Source organism: Pocillopora verrucosa, chromosome 7, assembly GCF_036669915.1.
Source record: "Pocillopora verrucosa isolate sample1 chromosome 7, ASM3666991v2, whole genome shotgun sequence".
Lineage (NCBI taxonomy): Eukaryota > Metazoa > Cnidaria > Anthozoa > Scleractinia > Pocilloporidae > Pocillopora > Pocillopora verrucosa.
This window is the reverse complement of record NC_089318.1, coordinates 20,950,849-20,968,404: the sequence shown is the minus strand read 5'-3', so window position 1 is coordinate 20,968,404 and position 17,556 is coordinate 20,950,849. Positions and strand designations below refer to the sequence as shown.

Genomic DNA, 17,556 nt, shown 5'->3' with positions numbered 1-17,556 from the left:
GCGTTCATCCACCAACATCTTAAAAACAACGCAAATCCATGTATTTGCTCAATTGCGCTCGTGTTAAAAATCATTTGCATAATTCTGAAACTCGACCAAGATCTCCTTTTGACCGTTCAAACTTCGTTTCTTTATCCTCTACGTTGAGGATTTCAGGTTTTCATAACAACGGAATGTAGAATAGATGCCGAGTTGTCCTGAAACGTTGCGTATACGTGATCGGTCGTAATGCTCGCACGATTGCGTAACTTACAAAGTAGACAAAGGTGATCGGAAGGCACCTTCTCGATAATTTTCGTTGAAATATCTGGTCATGAACTACGCACAGTGTGGAGAAGATCAAAATTGAAGAATAGAGTTTGGCACTCTAGTCATTAGAGACATATCGCGTTGCTTAAAAGGACACACAATCAAGTTGAAATACGTTACAGTGTTACCAAAACAACACGCATACACTCTGAAAGAATTCTTGCAGTTTCTTCCGAGATTTTACACACGGAACGCGATGAACTAGCCCTCCTTTCTGCAAATTTGTTTTCATGATTTTAAGGTGTCATGGACCACAACGGTTTTGACCGTCAAACTCGACATTTCCCTGTGACCGTCAAAATCAACTGGACAAATCCAGCTTGGTGTGTTGCGTGACGTGTCGTGCAAATTTTTCCTTGTCATATGACCTGTATGGCGGAACCAAAATTAGTTAATGTAACGAATTAGAATCGAAGGTTATTAAAATGGGCTGTAGAATTTTATATTTTACTGAGAATCTTATCTTTAAAAATGTTTACTTGATTCACGGAAAGCAAAGATTGTAGTGGCTGCGGGTATTTCAGCCCTGATTTCTCTCCTGGAATGCCAAGACGACGTATCGAGTCATTTCAAGTACTACCAGCTATCCAGCGAAATCCTCGAGTACAAGTTAAGTTTGTTTTGGTCCGGTCATTTGGGCCCCGATACGGAAAAAATAAAACAGTTATTGGAATGTTCTAAACATCGGAACACTCTCGGAAACATTGGAAATGCGTTGAAAGTACTTGTCGGCTCCCAGAGCACAAGGGACAATGTAAGGCATTGAAAGAAAGCCAGACTGACTGGAGATGTACATGTACAGGTTCCGTTCCCAAGATTTATCTATCTCAGTATCAATCAGCTGAGGATAGATTATACCCCTTTTTTCATAACAGCTCTTAAAAATTGTTAAAGAGGAGTCAGAGTCATTCATCAATTGTACCAGGATGCACATAAGTAAATCAAATTCATGCCTTTGAGTGCTCCATTGCTGGCGTTGAAATCGCTAGCTTTCAAGAAAACACGTTATTTTCCTAAATAAAATTTTTTCCATGTACAGTAAGAAAAAAACAAAGAGCTGATGGAAATTCGTGTATTATTGCCAAAATTTGAAGAAAAGTTTGTAAGTATGTCGCTAAAGGTACCCTCGCCTGTTATTATATCTGTTTCAATCGTTCTTCATCGTGTTCTTGCCCTTATTCACCTTTCTCAACCATGAGACTGATGACGACCCTTGCAAACGCGTTGCAGACAGATGAATCAAACTTTGATTTCTGAGTTGTTTGATGGTTTCTCAATGTGTTAAGATCCTTCAAGGATAGAAACACGAGCAAAACCGTCAAAGAGTATCTTATGCTTTAATTGAGAGTTTCCCAATTAAACTGCTGCTTTTTAAGTTTGTAAATCGCTCACTCTAAGCAATTTGTTTGTAAATGAATTCCAAGAGGTCTAAATTTTGGCGGGGCAACGAATTAAACCTATCGATTTCAGGAACAGAATGGCAGTATCTTTTACTTCAGTGTCCCATGTGGCCTAGCAAACATACGTCCTTCAAATTGTTCTGTCACATGATTCCATGGATAATGATACTCAGCTTTTCCAAGAGCAGGTTGAGCGAAAGGAGCTCTCAGCGTCCATTCATTTTTGAAGAATTTTCATAAAAAGATAGCAATGATACTCTATATCCCTCTATTTCAGACGAAAGGGGCACTACAAGACTTCGGTGTGGAGCAAGAAGTAACCTGCAAGATGCAGACGTCAAGTTGCAGAAATCTTTGGCTGCCGTTAATTCATTTCTAATGGAAAAGGTCAGGAGACGGAGTTACATTTCAGATTGAATGCTTTCTCCTTTCTTCATCTGCAAGGTTTCACTTATTAATATGTGTACATGATAATATTCTTATAATATGGTGTTATTCTTTATATCGACGGTCTGGCCTTTACGACGACGTCCCTGTTGTCATCAATCCTGGAAACGTAATTAGGCAACGTTGAAAAGCTTAACAAGACGCTTGCAAACTCAAGGAGTGAGGTAGGTTTCCTATGAGGCAACCATCGATTCACTTGTTAATTCGTTCTGCTTGGACAAGTTTCACCAAGGAGTTTGTGATTGTTTCAAAATCCAATACAGGTGTTGTTAACTTACAGGTATGTACAATTCTCTGGATTGCGATATCATATGTATGGATTAAATGGTAAAAATCACTAATGATTTGTAAATATTTCTCTAATCTCTTGTTCAAAGAGAATGTGTCGTCACTGAAATCAAGTTTGAACTCTTCAATTGCCAGCTTACACCAGAGTGTGGAGGAAATGAGCAAGAATAATTCCAAACAGGTACTTTAAGAAAATAAACGATATTTTTTAAAAACATGTTTCAACAGTTCTTCTGAAAGTAAAAAGTTGAATTTAAGTGTATAACAAAATGCTCACTGAACTAATACTAACAGAACAATGTATGTATGTAAAAAAAGTACTTTTAATAGAGACATCTGTGTATCTTTCAGCTAGAGAACGTGAGTAAGCTCCAAGGCCCTGTCAGACAACACGGTTTCAATGGATCTCAAGGACCTGTCGGACCAACCGGACCTCGAGGATTCAATGGAACATAAGGTATCCGGGGGGTAATAGGTCCACAGGGTATAAACGGTTCACAAGGATCACCAGGGCCACAGGGACCCAACGAAGCAGGAAAATTCTGCCAGTGTGAACACAACACTAAGAAGTCGACTGGAAGCCAAGCTCCAATCACCAGCAACAATTTACCAATTCCAATTAATGTTACCCTGGGTGAACCAAGTGTAAGTAAATTTAAAAGAAGAGATTCAAAACTATCGTTAATGACAAATTGTTTAGGGCTGGTTGTCCAACTTGTTTGCCTTACTTTAACGCAGATGAATACCTGAGTCCTTAAAAACATCTGACGCAATATGCCACTCCACAAGTCCGTTGCTGAGAGAAAACTTAGGTCGAGCTTCCTCATTTCAATTTATTTCTCTCCTTAACAAAAAAATTCTCCACAAAGCGAAAAAAAAAATAAACGAATGAATGAAAAGCATAAGAAATATGATGAAAATAAACATGACCAGTCGAATATGTATTTCCTCTTTAATCAGTCTTACAGTCCAACTTTGCTTTTCATTCCACGGTAGGAAGATAGTCAGTGTCTCATGCACAACAGACTATGCTCATCTTTGTCTGCTCTCGGCCGCAACAGACCCATCTAAGAATAATCAGTTTTTCTACTAATGCAACTGTTATGGTCATCATGGAATTGGCCGGGTTTTTAGTCAGTGCCTCATGCATTATTGGGAATGTCCGCTGACCGAATGAACCCATGAACCGAACCCTTTTGTAACTAGAGTACATGCAGCACCCAAACCATTAGCCCTGTTCAACCACTAATACCTTCCTCCCTGCATATGTGCAATAAGTTTCAAACAAAGGAAAATGTTTTGCCATTATTTTATTCTTTTTCTCGTCCCCTTGCTTTAAACTAGTGAGTGCCGTTTACAATTTTCCATAAATCACAGTGATTGCAGTCTTCCACTGCGTTTATTGTGTCTTTTTTTTCTTTAAAATTTTCTCTATGATTCGATATCACCTGATGCTTCATGGTTAATAGTTACGGGAACATGCTCAGCCTCGGAGTCTGGGTCCTGAAAATTGCTGCATCTTAGGTCGTCTGGACCTGTTGGGTACTCACCAGTCCAGTACAGATACTGAATCCATACATTCATTTTTGTGAACACTGAACGCTGATGTACAAAAGAGGAAACAATTAGATTAATTAGAACTCTCACGTCTTGTAGCCGTCAGTAATCTTTCCGTTCACTTTATTTTTTTAACGTTTTAACTGCATGCGCGATCACATTCGATTCTAACATGATTTGGTACACAGCTTTAATTTATGACCCTTATGGCTGCAACAAGTAGCCAGTACTCTAATCTCATTCCGGCAATAATTAAAAATTATTTGTTTGAAAATGGAGGATAAAGAATAAAGGTAAAAAGAAAAGGATTATTTTCCTAATTGCATGGCATCTACCAAGTTTTACGATGCCATTGTTTGCTTCAATTTCCTCCCTAGGCATCAATATTCTCTTGATTTTAGTCAGATGTAATTGCTTTAAAAAAACGAATCGGAAAAATCTGGAGAGGAATAAAGTTAGGAATAAAAAAAGGCAAAATGCATATGAAGGAAGAACCTTTCTAAACCGCTAAAGTACTATAATTTAGACAAGTAAAACGCGAACTTTGACGTTAAAATATTAGTTTTTCTCTGCAATGGTGAATTAACGCTTGTGGAAAATTGTTAGCCTAGAGCACTTGGGGATTGTCTTTATTTTCAGATGCCCAAAAACTTCTTAATCAAATCTAATAACTCAGACTTACATCAAAGTCCTTGCAGTTTGCGTCTGTTATGCGCGAGCCACTGGCTGTACAGGAAGTTTCGCTGTCAATCGGTATGGTCATTTCGTAGGTTCCAAATGGACTCCGGCATTCTTCTGCTCCGAGAAGTGTGTCATCACACGGTGAACCGCTGAGATAATGGCAGCACATCGGTTGAAAGCGGTTATCGTCCTTGCTCATACAGAAGAGAGAATCCTCTGAAAATTTGCGAGAAAAATATTTTACAAGTGATCTGAAACTGGATGTCCATTATGTACAGACGTATCCAGGTTATGAAAGAGGCGTTTTTTCAAAACGCTCCACGCTCCGTTTTTATCAGCGTTTCCGGGTGTTAGTTGATTATAGGAAGAAAAAACGCAGGAAAAAGTATGCGTTGAAGAACGAATTGGTTTGGTCAGAGTCTAATCTCCGTTCTGTAGAATGTCACGCTTTGATGATAGCGTTGCGTTACGCATGGAAGAAGGGCTTTCGCGAAATACTATATAAGGTTAGCCTTTTAAATCATTACTTACTGTTTCCTTTTGCTTTTTCTCTGTTGCATCCTTCGGTATTAGTGATTGCAAATCGGTCGAATTCTAACGTCCGCCGTGATCCTAAAGGCTGCCGGAATTCCCTGACATTCCCGTTTCCATCTCTAAAGTAAGAGCCACTGAGATGTCTTAATTTAAGAAAAACCCTCGATGGGTAATCACCGCTTTGAGATTCTTCACCTTCTAGCTCAACATACATCTGAAAAAGAAACGGCGAAAATGGAGAACAAAACAAAACAAAAAATCATACAGATTAGGGCGAACAGAACTTAATTCTCATGGACAGTTAGAAAAATTATCTCTATTGACAGTCAAATTCCCCATTGGCACCAAAGCTTGAACATGTTCTAAAGTTGTTTTGTTAAATCAATGTTTGACATTATTTTTTCCGTAGGAGCTACTTAAACCGATGTTTGCCGACTTCAAATCAAGTGCGTTGAAAATGCATGTTACTGACTAAATAAACCCCATGGAAAATCCGGTTTTTCAGGTTTCTGTCTCTGATCTTCATTCAGTTATAAACAAGGTTAAACACGGCTCAACTAACTATATCAGTTTTCATGCTCGATGCCCTTATTATAACATTATGGCCAAAGATGTGCTAGCATAATTTAACTGAACCTAGTTATTACCTTCAAAAGGCGCACGTTATAACAGCGATCGCAGCTATCTGAAATTTTCAATGAAAACCTCGTAGTGCCTTTATGAAGTTCGTCGAACATCTGCAGGAAATGAAGAAGAAACTTTAAGTCAACAATTTTATAGCAATAACGATAAAATTTAATGCAGAGGTTGCTTTAATAATTGATTTTCCCACAGTCACAATCGTAACAAGGTAACAAGCCACACGGGGAAATGCCAAAGTTTGCTCAGAAAGACAAAATGAAAAATTGAAAAGGCAAATGAAGAAAATGAAATGAGCGTTTAACGAGGTCTTAACTCAATCCAAGGGGGCTAAACAGCCAATTACTGAATGAACGACCGCACGAAAAATAGCAAAAAACAAAATGAAAAACAGGGAAACATTTCAAAAAACATCAACAGCAACATTAACAACTGCAAAAAACCAACATCTGTTTTATTTTATAGCTCACTGTAACAAAGACAAAAGGAATACATCACATACCACGTTGTCTTTAGCTCTGTTACTGTCAAATGTCCATTTGTGCGTGGTGATTGTGTGGCGAAATCTTGTGAAGCATCGCTGTCCCCTATTTTCGATATCATCGATTCCTTGAAGTGCTTTTGTAAGCTCTAAAACCCCTTGGAGATTCCCTGTTCCCTGGGCGGCTGACACCGCTTGCCGTTCGAATTCTGCTAATTTTTCCTGAACAATCCATAGAGAGCGAAACTCGAAACCTTTGTACAACTGGTACAGTTTTTGGGCAAATCCTGTTTCTATCTGCTGATAGGACGTAAGTAAATCATCCAGAAACATCTGCTGTGTACTCTCAGCGATGGGAGAATCTGAAAAAGGAAATATATTATTATTAGACCGTTGCTTTGCGTGACCTGTCACGCTTAATATTCGTTTTCCTGCTTATTTATGGAGAGAGGATCCTCAACAGGGAAAGCGTGAAGCGACGTGGCCTTCAAGCTAAACTTGATGGGAAATTTTGGCGAGAATGTATAGCCACACGTCATCCTGCATTTGCACGACCGTGCGTGCGATCGTAAGCGCAAATATTATTGTTATAAAAAGAGGTAGCATTGATGCGATGTATAATCACAAAGATCCTTACCACCAGAGTTACCAAGCCTTTCAATTTCATTTGCTGTCTCTTCTAAGTTCGGAATGTCAAAGTTATGTCCACCGATTTCGTTATCCAAGTCGATGACCTTTGCTATGAGATCGATTCTTGCTGCACCGGCGATAAAAAATCGTTCGATCTGTTCTTGAAACTTTGCCGAGTTTCGGGGTTTTGACCTCTCATCCAGCAGGCAAACAAGGTCCGCTGCAAGTCCCTCTTTGTTCATTTCCAGATTAGCCTTTTTATAAGAATATAAAGAAATCGTCATGAGCTGGATATAACTTGGGAAACAGCAATAAAGTTAGGGTCGAAGAAAGAGGCGTACAGACAAACACACAGACAGAGAGTCAGAGAGACACACAGAAAACAAAACAGACAAAAGAGTAAAATAAATCAGTAGATAAACAAACAAACAACAAAACAACAAGCTATTAAGAAACACAAACATAGATATCGAAGATGCAGCATTTCAATGTTTACCTGCATTACTTCAGGTACAGCTTCCACATCCATTTGGTCAAAATCCAATTCACTTGAGTCTTTCAGGGCAGCATAGTCCTGTCCAAATTTCAGCCATTTTTCTACTTTATCCAAATTATTCTGAAGTTCACCAAGGTCACATTGGCCAACAAAATGTCCGACCACTCCTAGGGCTGATCCAAGGGCGGCGAAAGGATCTTTTCCTAGTGCACCACTAAAGAATCCTGTTATTCCTTCAAGAATGACAAATAAGTCGTCGCTGTTAAACTTTGCTGCTTCGTACACATCTGAGAGCATCCCTTTTGCATCCAGTAGACTGTTCTTCATACTTGCCTCCAGCTCACCAATAGCCTGGTGCAACAAAGAGGAGACATAAAATTGTAATGTTAGGGCAAGGATACGTAGAATAAAATAAAACAGATGAATTATTATTTCAGTCGCTTATCGTTATTTAAGCTATTCTTCAGAGAAAATGTTGCTGAAAAGAAATTATATGTACACGGCTTGGTTCCCCGCGTATTTGCGTATTCGTTATCTTCAATTCCAACCGACAAATGAGTTTATTTCTCATTCACTCTTGTCAGTATTGCGAAAGCAGCCCTTACTTACTGCTATTTATAACATTTCACAAAGTTAAGATAAACTGATATAATTTTATGACGAGAGAACTTGGAGTTAAATTGTTTATCTTTAAAACTCTTTACGATGACCAATTTACCTTATTTACTCTTAATTACCCTGTTATACTCTCCCACCGACGTAGCGCCACAGTTTCTTTTGAAACTTAATCCCTTTATTCATTAATATCTTAAAGATTGAAGTAAACCAAGGAAGTTCAAGTCTGAAATTTAGCCGTTTGGCTTATTTTTAGCTGGAGTATATCCGGAAGCCCTTAGCACGAAGCGACAAGGAGTAATGCCACGCCCAATGGACTGGATGCTACGTCATCGCAGGTTACCCTTCAACAATCCGCCCGACTTCGCTAACACTTCACTGGTGCTCTTTGGTGGAGAGAAGTACTTTAAGTACTCAGACCTCGCCGCCTGACCAGTGCGTTTTCCGTAAAGCCTTTGATTTTCTGACACTGTTAGAAAAGGCTATGGGACTAAGCTCCACTTTGTTTCTAAGCTGTATTCCCACGTGTAGAGTCGAGGCATCTGGTCAGAGCAGAATACTTGTTCATTAGTTGTTTCCCTTTGAAATAAATGTTTTAGAGAAGGACAGGACGCCGTATGCAATGCCCACGTTGACAAAACTCGCTCACGAAAGTGTTTTGATTCAGAGTATTTCAAGTGAAGATCGCCGGTGTAGCATTATTCATCTTAGAAGAATGTAAGAGGGAAGACCTCAGTTTCACAGGTTGGTACCCTCTCGCTAAGGAATCGGTATATATTCGACATGGAGGTTTGGACACTTACCAACACATATGCTCCCTTTTCGCTCACTGCTACTCGTCTGGCCTCTTCCAGTCTGTTCTTTTGCTTTACAACTTGAAGTCTGGCAGCCTGTGGTAGTGATTTCAGTATTGTCTTAACGTCATCACGCCGTTGAATCGATTCTTTGATAGCATTGTAAGCGTTCTCAAACGTTTCTGCACGATCTTTGATGACTTCGACTTGTTCCTTGAAGACCTCCCATTTGATCATAGGTGCGAACAGCTCGTTATTCCCAAATCTGTCGTATCCTACTTTGTTCATAAAAGCCAGTCTTCTCTTTGCCACTAAGAAATGATCCAAACAAATGATTAGCAAGGGAGTTGATAACTGCTTGTGTACCGCTTCAAACTCCCAATGGGGATTTACATTTCATATCATCTTCTATGCAGATTACCTCCTTAGATTTTCTGATAAAATATTTTTAAGGCTGTGCCTCCAGTCATACTTTTTTTTTCCTACCACATTTTAAGGTCTTCCGTACTATATTACTGTACAAACGTACGGCAACATGGAATCTATTTGTGAAATATACGTATTTATTGCCGGGCTGAGATCATATCTTTCGAAAATAGAGTTATCAGCAAATTTCTTTTATGAAGTTTCTTTTAATTAAGTACATTGTAGCGAACACACCAGTAAATTTCCGGATAGTTACTCAAACCATACAACTGAATCGTAACCGGTGGTTTCTGAAACACGATTAACTAAATTACACTACAACCAACTACCGACAACAATAACTACGATTACAAAGCGAAACATAAAACGGCAAAAAACAACGCAAAGCGTACCTGACGGTTTGGATAAAGGGAGTACAGGGGTGCCATAAAGAAACCATGAAAGGACGACAAACTGAATAACATACTGTTCTTTTCGCGCGAAAATTTAAATATATACATATGGTGCGAGGGGACTGAAACCTAATTGGCAGATAAACCGCTGACCCTGAATTTACTGTAACCTACATTAAACGAAAATATATTCGAAAGTGCCAAACCTTTCGTCAATTCGGACGCTCCAGGTTTGTCACTTGACAATTTTATAACAAACTTGAACACAGCGTCGCTTTTTTCGACATTGTTAGCCCAGAGAAGGTCTTCACCATATCTTGTCATCATCTTTATCAGCTGCAGAGGATACTTTTTCAATTCTTCAGCACCCAAACTAGATTTCTGAAGATAAGAAATTTCCACCTGACCATCGGAGCCTTTTGCTACGAGTCCTTAAAAGTAAAATCGTAACAAAATTGAAAGTTGTTAAATATGCATTTGAAGCGTAAACTTTAGACAGAACGGCTAATAGCTAGTGTTCTAGCATTACCCCTCAAATTATAATGTTTGGAAGGAACATTGAACATGAACACAAGACCTGAAAACATTTCATTTCAGTTTTCTTTCTCGAGCCAACACCACAAGTTTGGATAGGAAGAAGGGGAACGCTTAAACTTGAAACAGCGTTTCACTCTTTTCTCACGTGTAGGAAGCGTAAGACCGCCTAAAATTAAATTAAAGAATAAATAAATAAGCAATTAAAAAACCTTGTCCGTTGCTTCCGCTTCTTCCAGGTGCTCCGCGAGGGGCCTCGTCAGCTAGTCCGGATGATTCACACCGATGATGACGACATTTCATGTTAAAACATATGTTCAACCTCCTACAGTTTATCCCGCGGCCACCTCGTCCTCCTAAACCACCTGAAAACGACAATTTCTTTCAATTGATCAAACTATTCTTGCTCAGTTGATGCTTCTGCAAGTTGATCTGCCCATCTATCAGCTGGTCATCAATCCACTTTTAATCCAGCCTCATCAGATTCCTTTGCGGGAATAAAGAATCCTCTAAACTTTGCCCCGCTCCCGTCATGCACTTGGGATGCGCGGATTCCAGTCCAGTCTAAGCCTGAATTTCTCACCCTTCTTTTCTGACTGATTGCAGCTAATTTTTGAGGATCATACCTTCTCTTGATTGCATTCCGCTGGTTAAAACATGATTGTTGAGAAAGCTAAGTATAGCGCCATAGAAAAACGAAGGCAATGTCTAATAGTCGCGTTGCCCGTTTTATTTGGAGCTATCGACAAAGAGTGACACCGAGTCGCATACGTTGTGCGACAATTACAATAACAACTTGTCGGCGCCAGGATTACAAATTATTATGTAATTGCCTTTGTTCGTGGTTTTCGTTTTTGCTTAAGTCGGTTTTCGCGTCGTCGTATCGTTTTTGACCTTTCTTAATTAACTCATATCGTGAGCCAAGCTTCTTCCTGATCCGATGAAGTATTGGTAGCAGAGTGTTTCACTGCCTTCCAGAGAATCTGGATATAGGTTCATTTGTGGTGTTTCGTCAGACCAATGATATTTATTCTATCATAGTGATAGAAAAAAAAAGAAAAAAAAAGTTGGCAGATAATTTCATCCTTGTGCAAAATTTTATTAATGAAGAATTTGTGAGTCCTCACCGGCTCCTCCTAATCCGTTTAGTGCCGGCTGCCCTCCAGTCCCGCGACAAGATTTTAATTCGATTTTCCCTCTCACATTCAAAACATGAAGAGTTTGACGGCCTGCATCGCCACCATTTCCTGTTGTTAAGTTTAATAAATAAATAAATACCTAGGTGAGAGACATAAGTAAATGCATTTAAATGGTGATTACTACTGTTTATAACACAGTCAGCTCATGTACAAGTAATCAAAGTCAACAGCGCTAGCGCGAGTGCCTCAGGTTTCCATTGTGCGCGGGGTACAGTAAAAAACGTGCGTGTGCATGGCATGGGAATTACCATATAAGACACATTTCACTGCTGCATGGAAAATGCAGTGAAACAATTAGTTCATGCATCAGCTGTTTGTTCATCTAGATATGAAGCACTTGAGAAGATTGGAGAGTACCTAAGAGGCTGAAATCAATTGCTCGAAGAGCAGCCAACTGTTACGCATCTTTCGTGCTCTCCAAACCTCCCGTGTGTTCACCACATCTCATCAAACGTACGCTGAACCAATTTTTTATGCGGATAATTTGGTTTTATCATATAAACTAAGGTGTTATACAAGGATTTCCAGCCCGGAGAGAAGCCTTAACGACACACGTGAAAAAAAATAGTGTTCTTTTCTTGTGTATTTGACATGCCCAATCAGCTGCTGACACGTCACCCGCCCTTCGCGCCACTTAGTGAGATTGATGAATGAAAAATCCGTAGGGGAAGAAAACCAAAATGCGGGAAGAAAAACCAAAAGTTATGTTCTCAGTGGCCTTGGTAATCGCCTTTCTCGCGGCTGAGAAGGAAATTCGACAACTGGGGGATTTGCCACACGCCGATTTTGGCCATTTGCTTGAAAGATTTCTTCTGTCGGTAAGGACTTAGACAATAAATGAGAATTTAGTGTATTGAAAATTACATCCATTGTTTGTTTTTGAAGTGTTTCGACACATTTTCTCCTCTTGAGCCTTAGCACCAACGCAATTAATGATTTTTCTTTGGGGATTATCGATCCTTTTATTTTCATTAATTAACATAAAGTTGACTTTTCTTGTCAGTAAAGGGCTATTGTGTTTATATGATAAACAAAATAATACACGATTACTTGTAGATATGGAATTTCTCTTGTCATGTTCAACTCGACATCTCACTCGTTTTCTGCGCTCACTCGTGAGCTATCGAGTTGAATACTCGAAGAGAAACTTTACCTCCACGCGCGTCATGTATTATTCTCTTTGTATCGACTGAGTTGAAAATGGAAATTGGCCACCGTAAAGATTTTCTAAAGCTGACGTTTCAAGCGTTAGCTGTTCATAATTCCCTCTGAAAAAAGACGAACGTTCGAAACGTCAGCTTTAGAAATTCTTTACGGTGGCCAATTTCCATCATCAACTCAGTTGATAACACCAGATTATCTTGTTAATCCCCAAATTGACGCAGCACCAGAATTTCTTGAGAACCTTCTCCCAACCGCGCGTGGTTGCGGCGTCAGAAAAGGAACTATTCTTAACGGCCTAAAAATTGTCAATAACGCTAGTGGCGTTATTGACAATTTTGGACAGTTCGGTTAATCTCAAGAGAAAAAAAAATTAATTTACTCTAGTAAGTTTCAGTTTTACCTGATTTCCCACCATCTCCGCCAGGTCCTCCATTTCCGCCTGATATACCTCGTATCCCCGCAATGTGTGTAGTGCAGCCAGTCCTTGTTATGCCTGCTACGCAGTTAGAGTATGTCCTGTCTGGTTGCTGTTTGAATAGTAAAGTTAGAAATAGTAATTATTGTTTATTGACACAAAACCTCCACTGTTAGAGTAAACATCCGTTAAATTATCAATACTGATCTTCAAATTTAACAATTTGTTTCAGTTTACAGCAGTTCCTTTTTGTAATGAAAGCTTCGTAGTCTGACGTATCATCATAAACAGGGGAACTGTCGTTATTCATCGCCTGCGTGGGGGAGGGGGGGGGCTGTAAGGGTTTGATTGTCTCGATAACATTCCCCTGATTCTTTCTATTCTTATCCCTACTCCCCCCTCCCCCCACTCCGATTGGCAGTTAATTTGCAGTAGATTTTCTATAGCCCCCCTTATCACCCCTGTTCGTTTCCGAAATCATACACCCTCCCCTCCCCTCCCCCCAGTCCCCTCCAGGCGATAAATAATGACTTTTCCCTTAGTTTTCCTATATCACGCATATCAATTATTGAATAATGTACCTTTGGCTTGTTGTTGGCTGCCGTTCTTCCTTTCGCACCATTTTGCCCCGGTTTTCCATTTCCGCCATTTGTTACAATATATAAATAGCCAGCAATAATTTCGGCGTAGACTGTGACTGTCAAAGTCGAATAAATAAATATAGTAAAAATATTGCGTTGCATAATCCAAAATCGCGACAATTTGCGACCCCATTCTAATGACTTTGTTGAAAGAGTAACCCCATTACAGTCAACCCAGTCTTAAAAGTGCAATCCCATCCAGCACTACATCCCTATTAGCCTATTTCGAGGGAGTAAACTTCGGGGATTTGGTACCTCTCGACCCCCACACTAATGACATTTGGTCCTGACTCACACAAGCCACATATAAAAAAAGGACAGAAGATTGTGGCCTTGAATTTCCGGCAGCCCTTAACTCACCTGTTGGACCATGAACTCCATGCTTCCCATCATCTCCATCGGAACCAGGAGGCAGAATATTTAAATCTTGATCTAAGTCGGGAGCACTGAGGTCCAATCGACTGTCTTCCGTAAAGATCACCTCTCGGCTGAATATTGTCAAATTTTTAATACCACGCAGATCCACGTGACCCTATGAGAAATAAGGCGAGTGATTCGTTACATGCAAATCGAAACCGCCCTGAGGCACGTCAATGTAGTTTAATTTGTAAAAATACTATTCTCATTTTTATTTGAGTTCTATTGGACATTCTGGAATGAAACGCTTTGTCGATTGAGTGTCAGAAACCAAGACTAATTAAAAGTAATCTCAACGGTCAATTAAATGGCCTCGATTGCTACAATATGTTCTTCAGCCAACTGTAATTCGTAGAGATCTCGGAAACATAAGGGTTCAGTTTTACTGATTGATTACCACTTTTTTCCTACCCAGGAACATTTTGTATCCTACTAGGACCAATGGCACCCAGTCAGTTTTGTCGTTTCGTAACCGTATTAATTTATCAGGTAATTTAGTGTTAACAACTAGGTTGAAAACGTAAATTAGCCACCGTAAAGAGTAAAAAAGCTGACGTTTCGAGCGTTAGCCATTCGTCAGAGCGATTGGAGGAATTGTAGGTTGTGTGTGGGTTTATATGCAGAAAGTGGAGCTACGCCATCGGTGGGAATATGGTGACGAGAAGACAGGAATAAATTAGTTGAATGAAAAAACTCCCCCACCGACGCAGCACCACAGTTTCTTTAGAAACTTACCCCCTATTAATTTATGTTCGTTTTCTATGTTAGTTATGTTTCTGAACCCACTTTACTTGAAAGTATGGTGGGTTTCTGATGTCAAATACCGCAATCAGCAGCAATATAATCTGCGTTGAAGAAGTTTTATTTGTGGGGTGTCCAGTTTTTATGTGATACCCTTACATCGCGCAGGGCAATAATTATAATTCAGTGGTTATCGTTAAGAAGATTACAAGCATGCGCAAAAGAACTTTGATAGTGTTTAACCCGCTTGTCTCTTTACTAACGTGTCCTGCGCAACAATCAACATCCTTTCTTGAGATCTCCTAAGTTTTGATTGTCACTGAATGTTGGACGGGTACGAATTGAAACAAACTGGGAACGAATCGTCTGAATTTAGTACGAATCGAATGAGTGCGAAAGGTTCTTGGGAACAAACGAATGGGTACAAAAAACAAATTTCCCTTATCCAAAGTTAACTGTAAAAATACCTACCTGAACATATACAGTATCAGATAGAATTTCAAGCTCAATTCTATTGGCTCGCTTCTGGTTCTGTCCAAAGGTTACCTCGCTTTGGTGACAAAGACGCTCTTGAACGTGATTCATGTGGACATTCCGACCCAGTACTTGATAACGGTCTATGATTTGTTTTAAGGTATAAAAAAAATGCGTAAATTTATCAAGGTAATGTCTAAGATTGTTGATGATAACCATGTAACCATAACCATGAAGTAATGCCTCATTATTTATCTTATCTCTACTAAAGATCAGTAATCACCTTGGGAAGGAGGGGTGCAGAGTAATTTGGGGGGATCATTCGTCGCCAACATAATGAAGGAGAGATTACAGAAAATCGACTGCCAACGAGAGATGATCATAACGAGATTATAGAGCCTTAGGGAGGGGGAAGGGAAAATCAGGTAAATTTGATTATGACAAAGCCACCTGCTTGCAACCCCCTCTCCCTCCCCCCTCCCCTTAAATGATGACCGGTCTCTTACCTGAGAGAATACAGCCGTAAAACTCGGCCCTCATGGAAATATGGTTATTCCATGATTTTGGTTTTATTTGGACATATCGAGCTGTGATTGGTTGCAACAAGACATGGGTAACCAAGGTGTTCCGATTTGTATTACCAGTAAAAACCTGGAAAACAAAATGAACAATTCATGTGACTTCACAAGGAATTCAGATTACTTCCGCAAAGACAATCGCTGGCAAATTTAGCGAATTTCAACGAAGATCGATGCATGCACCGTTGATGATGTTTCACGGCGATTCCAGCGCCATAGGACCTCAAATGTCAGCTCTCAAAACCATTCACAGCTGTTTTTAGGGAGGAGAGTGAGATTGGCTGACTTAGCGATGAACGACTAGAAGCGCGGGGAAAGACCGCCAATTAGAATTGCTAAACAAACTGTTGCACTTTGTCTTCGGGAAAGTCAAACAGTAAGTTTGGCATTATTTAAAAGTTGATAAAGGTTGGTTAACCACCTCACTGAATTTCAAAAAGTTGACGACTCGAATGAAAAACGTCAGCTATATTTACATATGGTTGAGAATCAATGAGAAGCCGGATTGTTACTCATACAGACACAAACTTAAAATGGTGATAAGCAGACACGAAATGGCGATATGTCTTATGAAATGTGACCCCTATTATTAGAAATAAATAAAAACTACATAAAAATTCCAAAGTTCCTCACAGCCCTCGCTACATAAGATGCAACATTAAGGAAACCACTGCACCTTATCTGATTCATTCTCTTGATAGGCCTGAAAAACGTTACTGCCTTCCGCGCTGTAAGCGAGAGTATAACTTTTCACCCATTGGTCGCCCCAGTCCTTACGTCCCTGAGTCGCAAGCTTCGTAATTTTCACATTTCGTCCGAAATCGATTTGAAGCCACTGATTGAGATCATTGCTTCGCGATGACCAGGAGCTTTTTCCGTTTAGTCGGGCGTTCTCTTTTCCGAGAAACTTATTCCAGGAGGATGAAGCGGTAATCTGCTGATCAGTAATGAGACCGCTCTCCAGCCCAAGTGCTTCTTCGCCCGAACACGCTGAAGAGAGAGTTCAAAATAAGTAGCTAGGGCAACGTATCGAACGAATTTTGTAAGTAGACTAGGTTGCATTGTCTTTTTCTAAGAGAATATGTGTTGATATTTTCCTGTTTTTGCTAAATTTTAATTCTGATTGGTCTAGTAGACATGCGAACCAGTCATTATTTATCGTCTGGGGTGGATATATCTTAATTGTGTACATATATACATACATATATATATAGATGTATATGTATATATTTTTATATTTGATAAATTCATTACCTGCTTCAAGTTGAACAACTGCCGGTGTCTCAAACCAATTCATTGGAGGGTATTCTACTGTCTCGTCATAAGATTGATACCCATACATCAATTTCGCACATCCTTCTAAAAATATAAACACAACTGTTTTTAAGAAACGATGCCCTTGAAACTGTAACAAAATATCTCTCAGCCGACACTGGACTATTTTAACCACTTTAATCCTCGAATCTTAATTTAGATGCAACACAGTTTATACAGAAAGTCGCTCTCTGGTTCGACTACCGAAACACACCGTGACTTGAAAACCTCGTAGTCTCTTGTACACAAATAATGTAAGAAACACCGTTCAATCCTTTCCTTACAAAACATTTAATTTTAATCTCCTCTATCAGAAAGTGATGAAATATTTCGTGCTTTAGATTCCAAAGAGTTAAAGCCAAAAGTTTCCAAACTTATTATTAAATGTGC

At 39.5% G+C, this 17,556-nt stretch overlaps 1 protein-coding gene and 1 pseudogene across 1 annotated transcript; one reads left to right on the top strand and one right to left on the bottom strand.

Annotated features, from left to right (window-relative positions):
* The first annotated feature begins 2,496 nt into the window (after positions 1 to 2,496).
* Positions 2,497 to 3,621, top strand: LOC131781900 (collectin-12-like; annotated as a pseudogene).
* A 214-nt stretch (positions 3,622 to 3,835) lies between these two features.
* LOC136282593 (uncharacterized) lies at positions 3,836 to 17,194 on the bottom strand. The gene is made up of 18 exons (XM_066170275.1): positions 17,107 to 17,194; positions 16,529 to 16,842; positions 15,781 to 15,925; positions 15,272 to 15,417; positions 14,003 to 14,174; positions 13,583 to 13,698; positions 12,987 to 13,113; positions 11,351 to 11,470; positions 10,436 to 10,588; positions 9,896 to 10,120; positions 8,881 to 9,182; positions 7,463 to 7,813; positions 6,962 to 7,220; positions 6,358 to 6,698; positions 5,864 to 5,953; positions 5,214 to 5,430; positions 4,684 to 4,898; positions 3,836 to 4,046 (listed from the first exon to the last, which is right to left on the bottom strand). The coding sequence occupies exons 1-18, from the start codon at positions 17,192 to 17,194 to the stop codon at positions 3,876 to 3,878; spliced, it is 3,552 nt and encodes a 1,183-aa protein (XP_066026372.1). The 3' UTR covers positions 3,836 to 3,875.
* Positions 17,195 to 17,556: the final 362 nt, after the last annotated feature.

Coding starts and splice junctions, on each gene's coding strand:
- LOC136282593 (XM_066170275.1), bottom strand. CDS start 17,194: ATGTATGGGTATCAATCTTATGACGAGACAGTAGAATACCCTCCAATG. Junction 15,926..16,528: donor AAGAGAATGAATCAGATAAG/GTGCAGTGGTTT, acceptor TTTGTTTTCCAG/GTTTTTACTGGTAATACAAA. Junction 14,175..15,271: donor CTGATACTGTATATGTTCAG/GTAGGTATTTTT, acceptor TATTTCTCATAG/GGTCACGTGGATCTGCGTGG.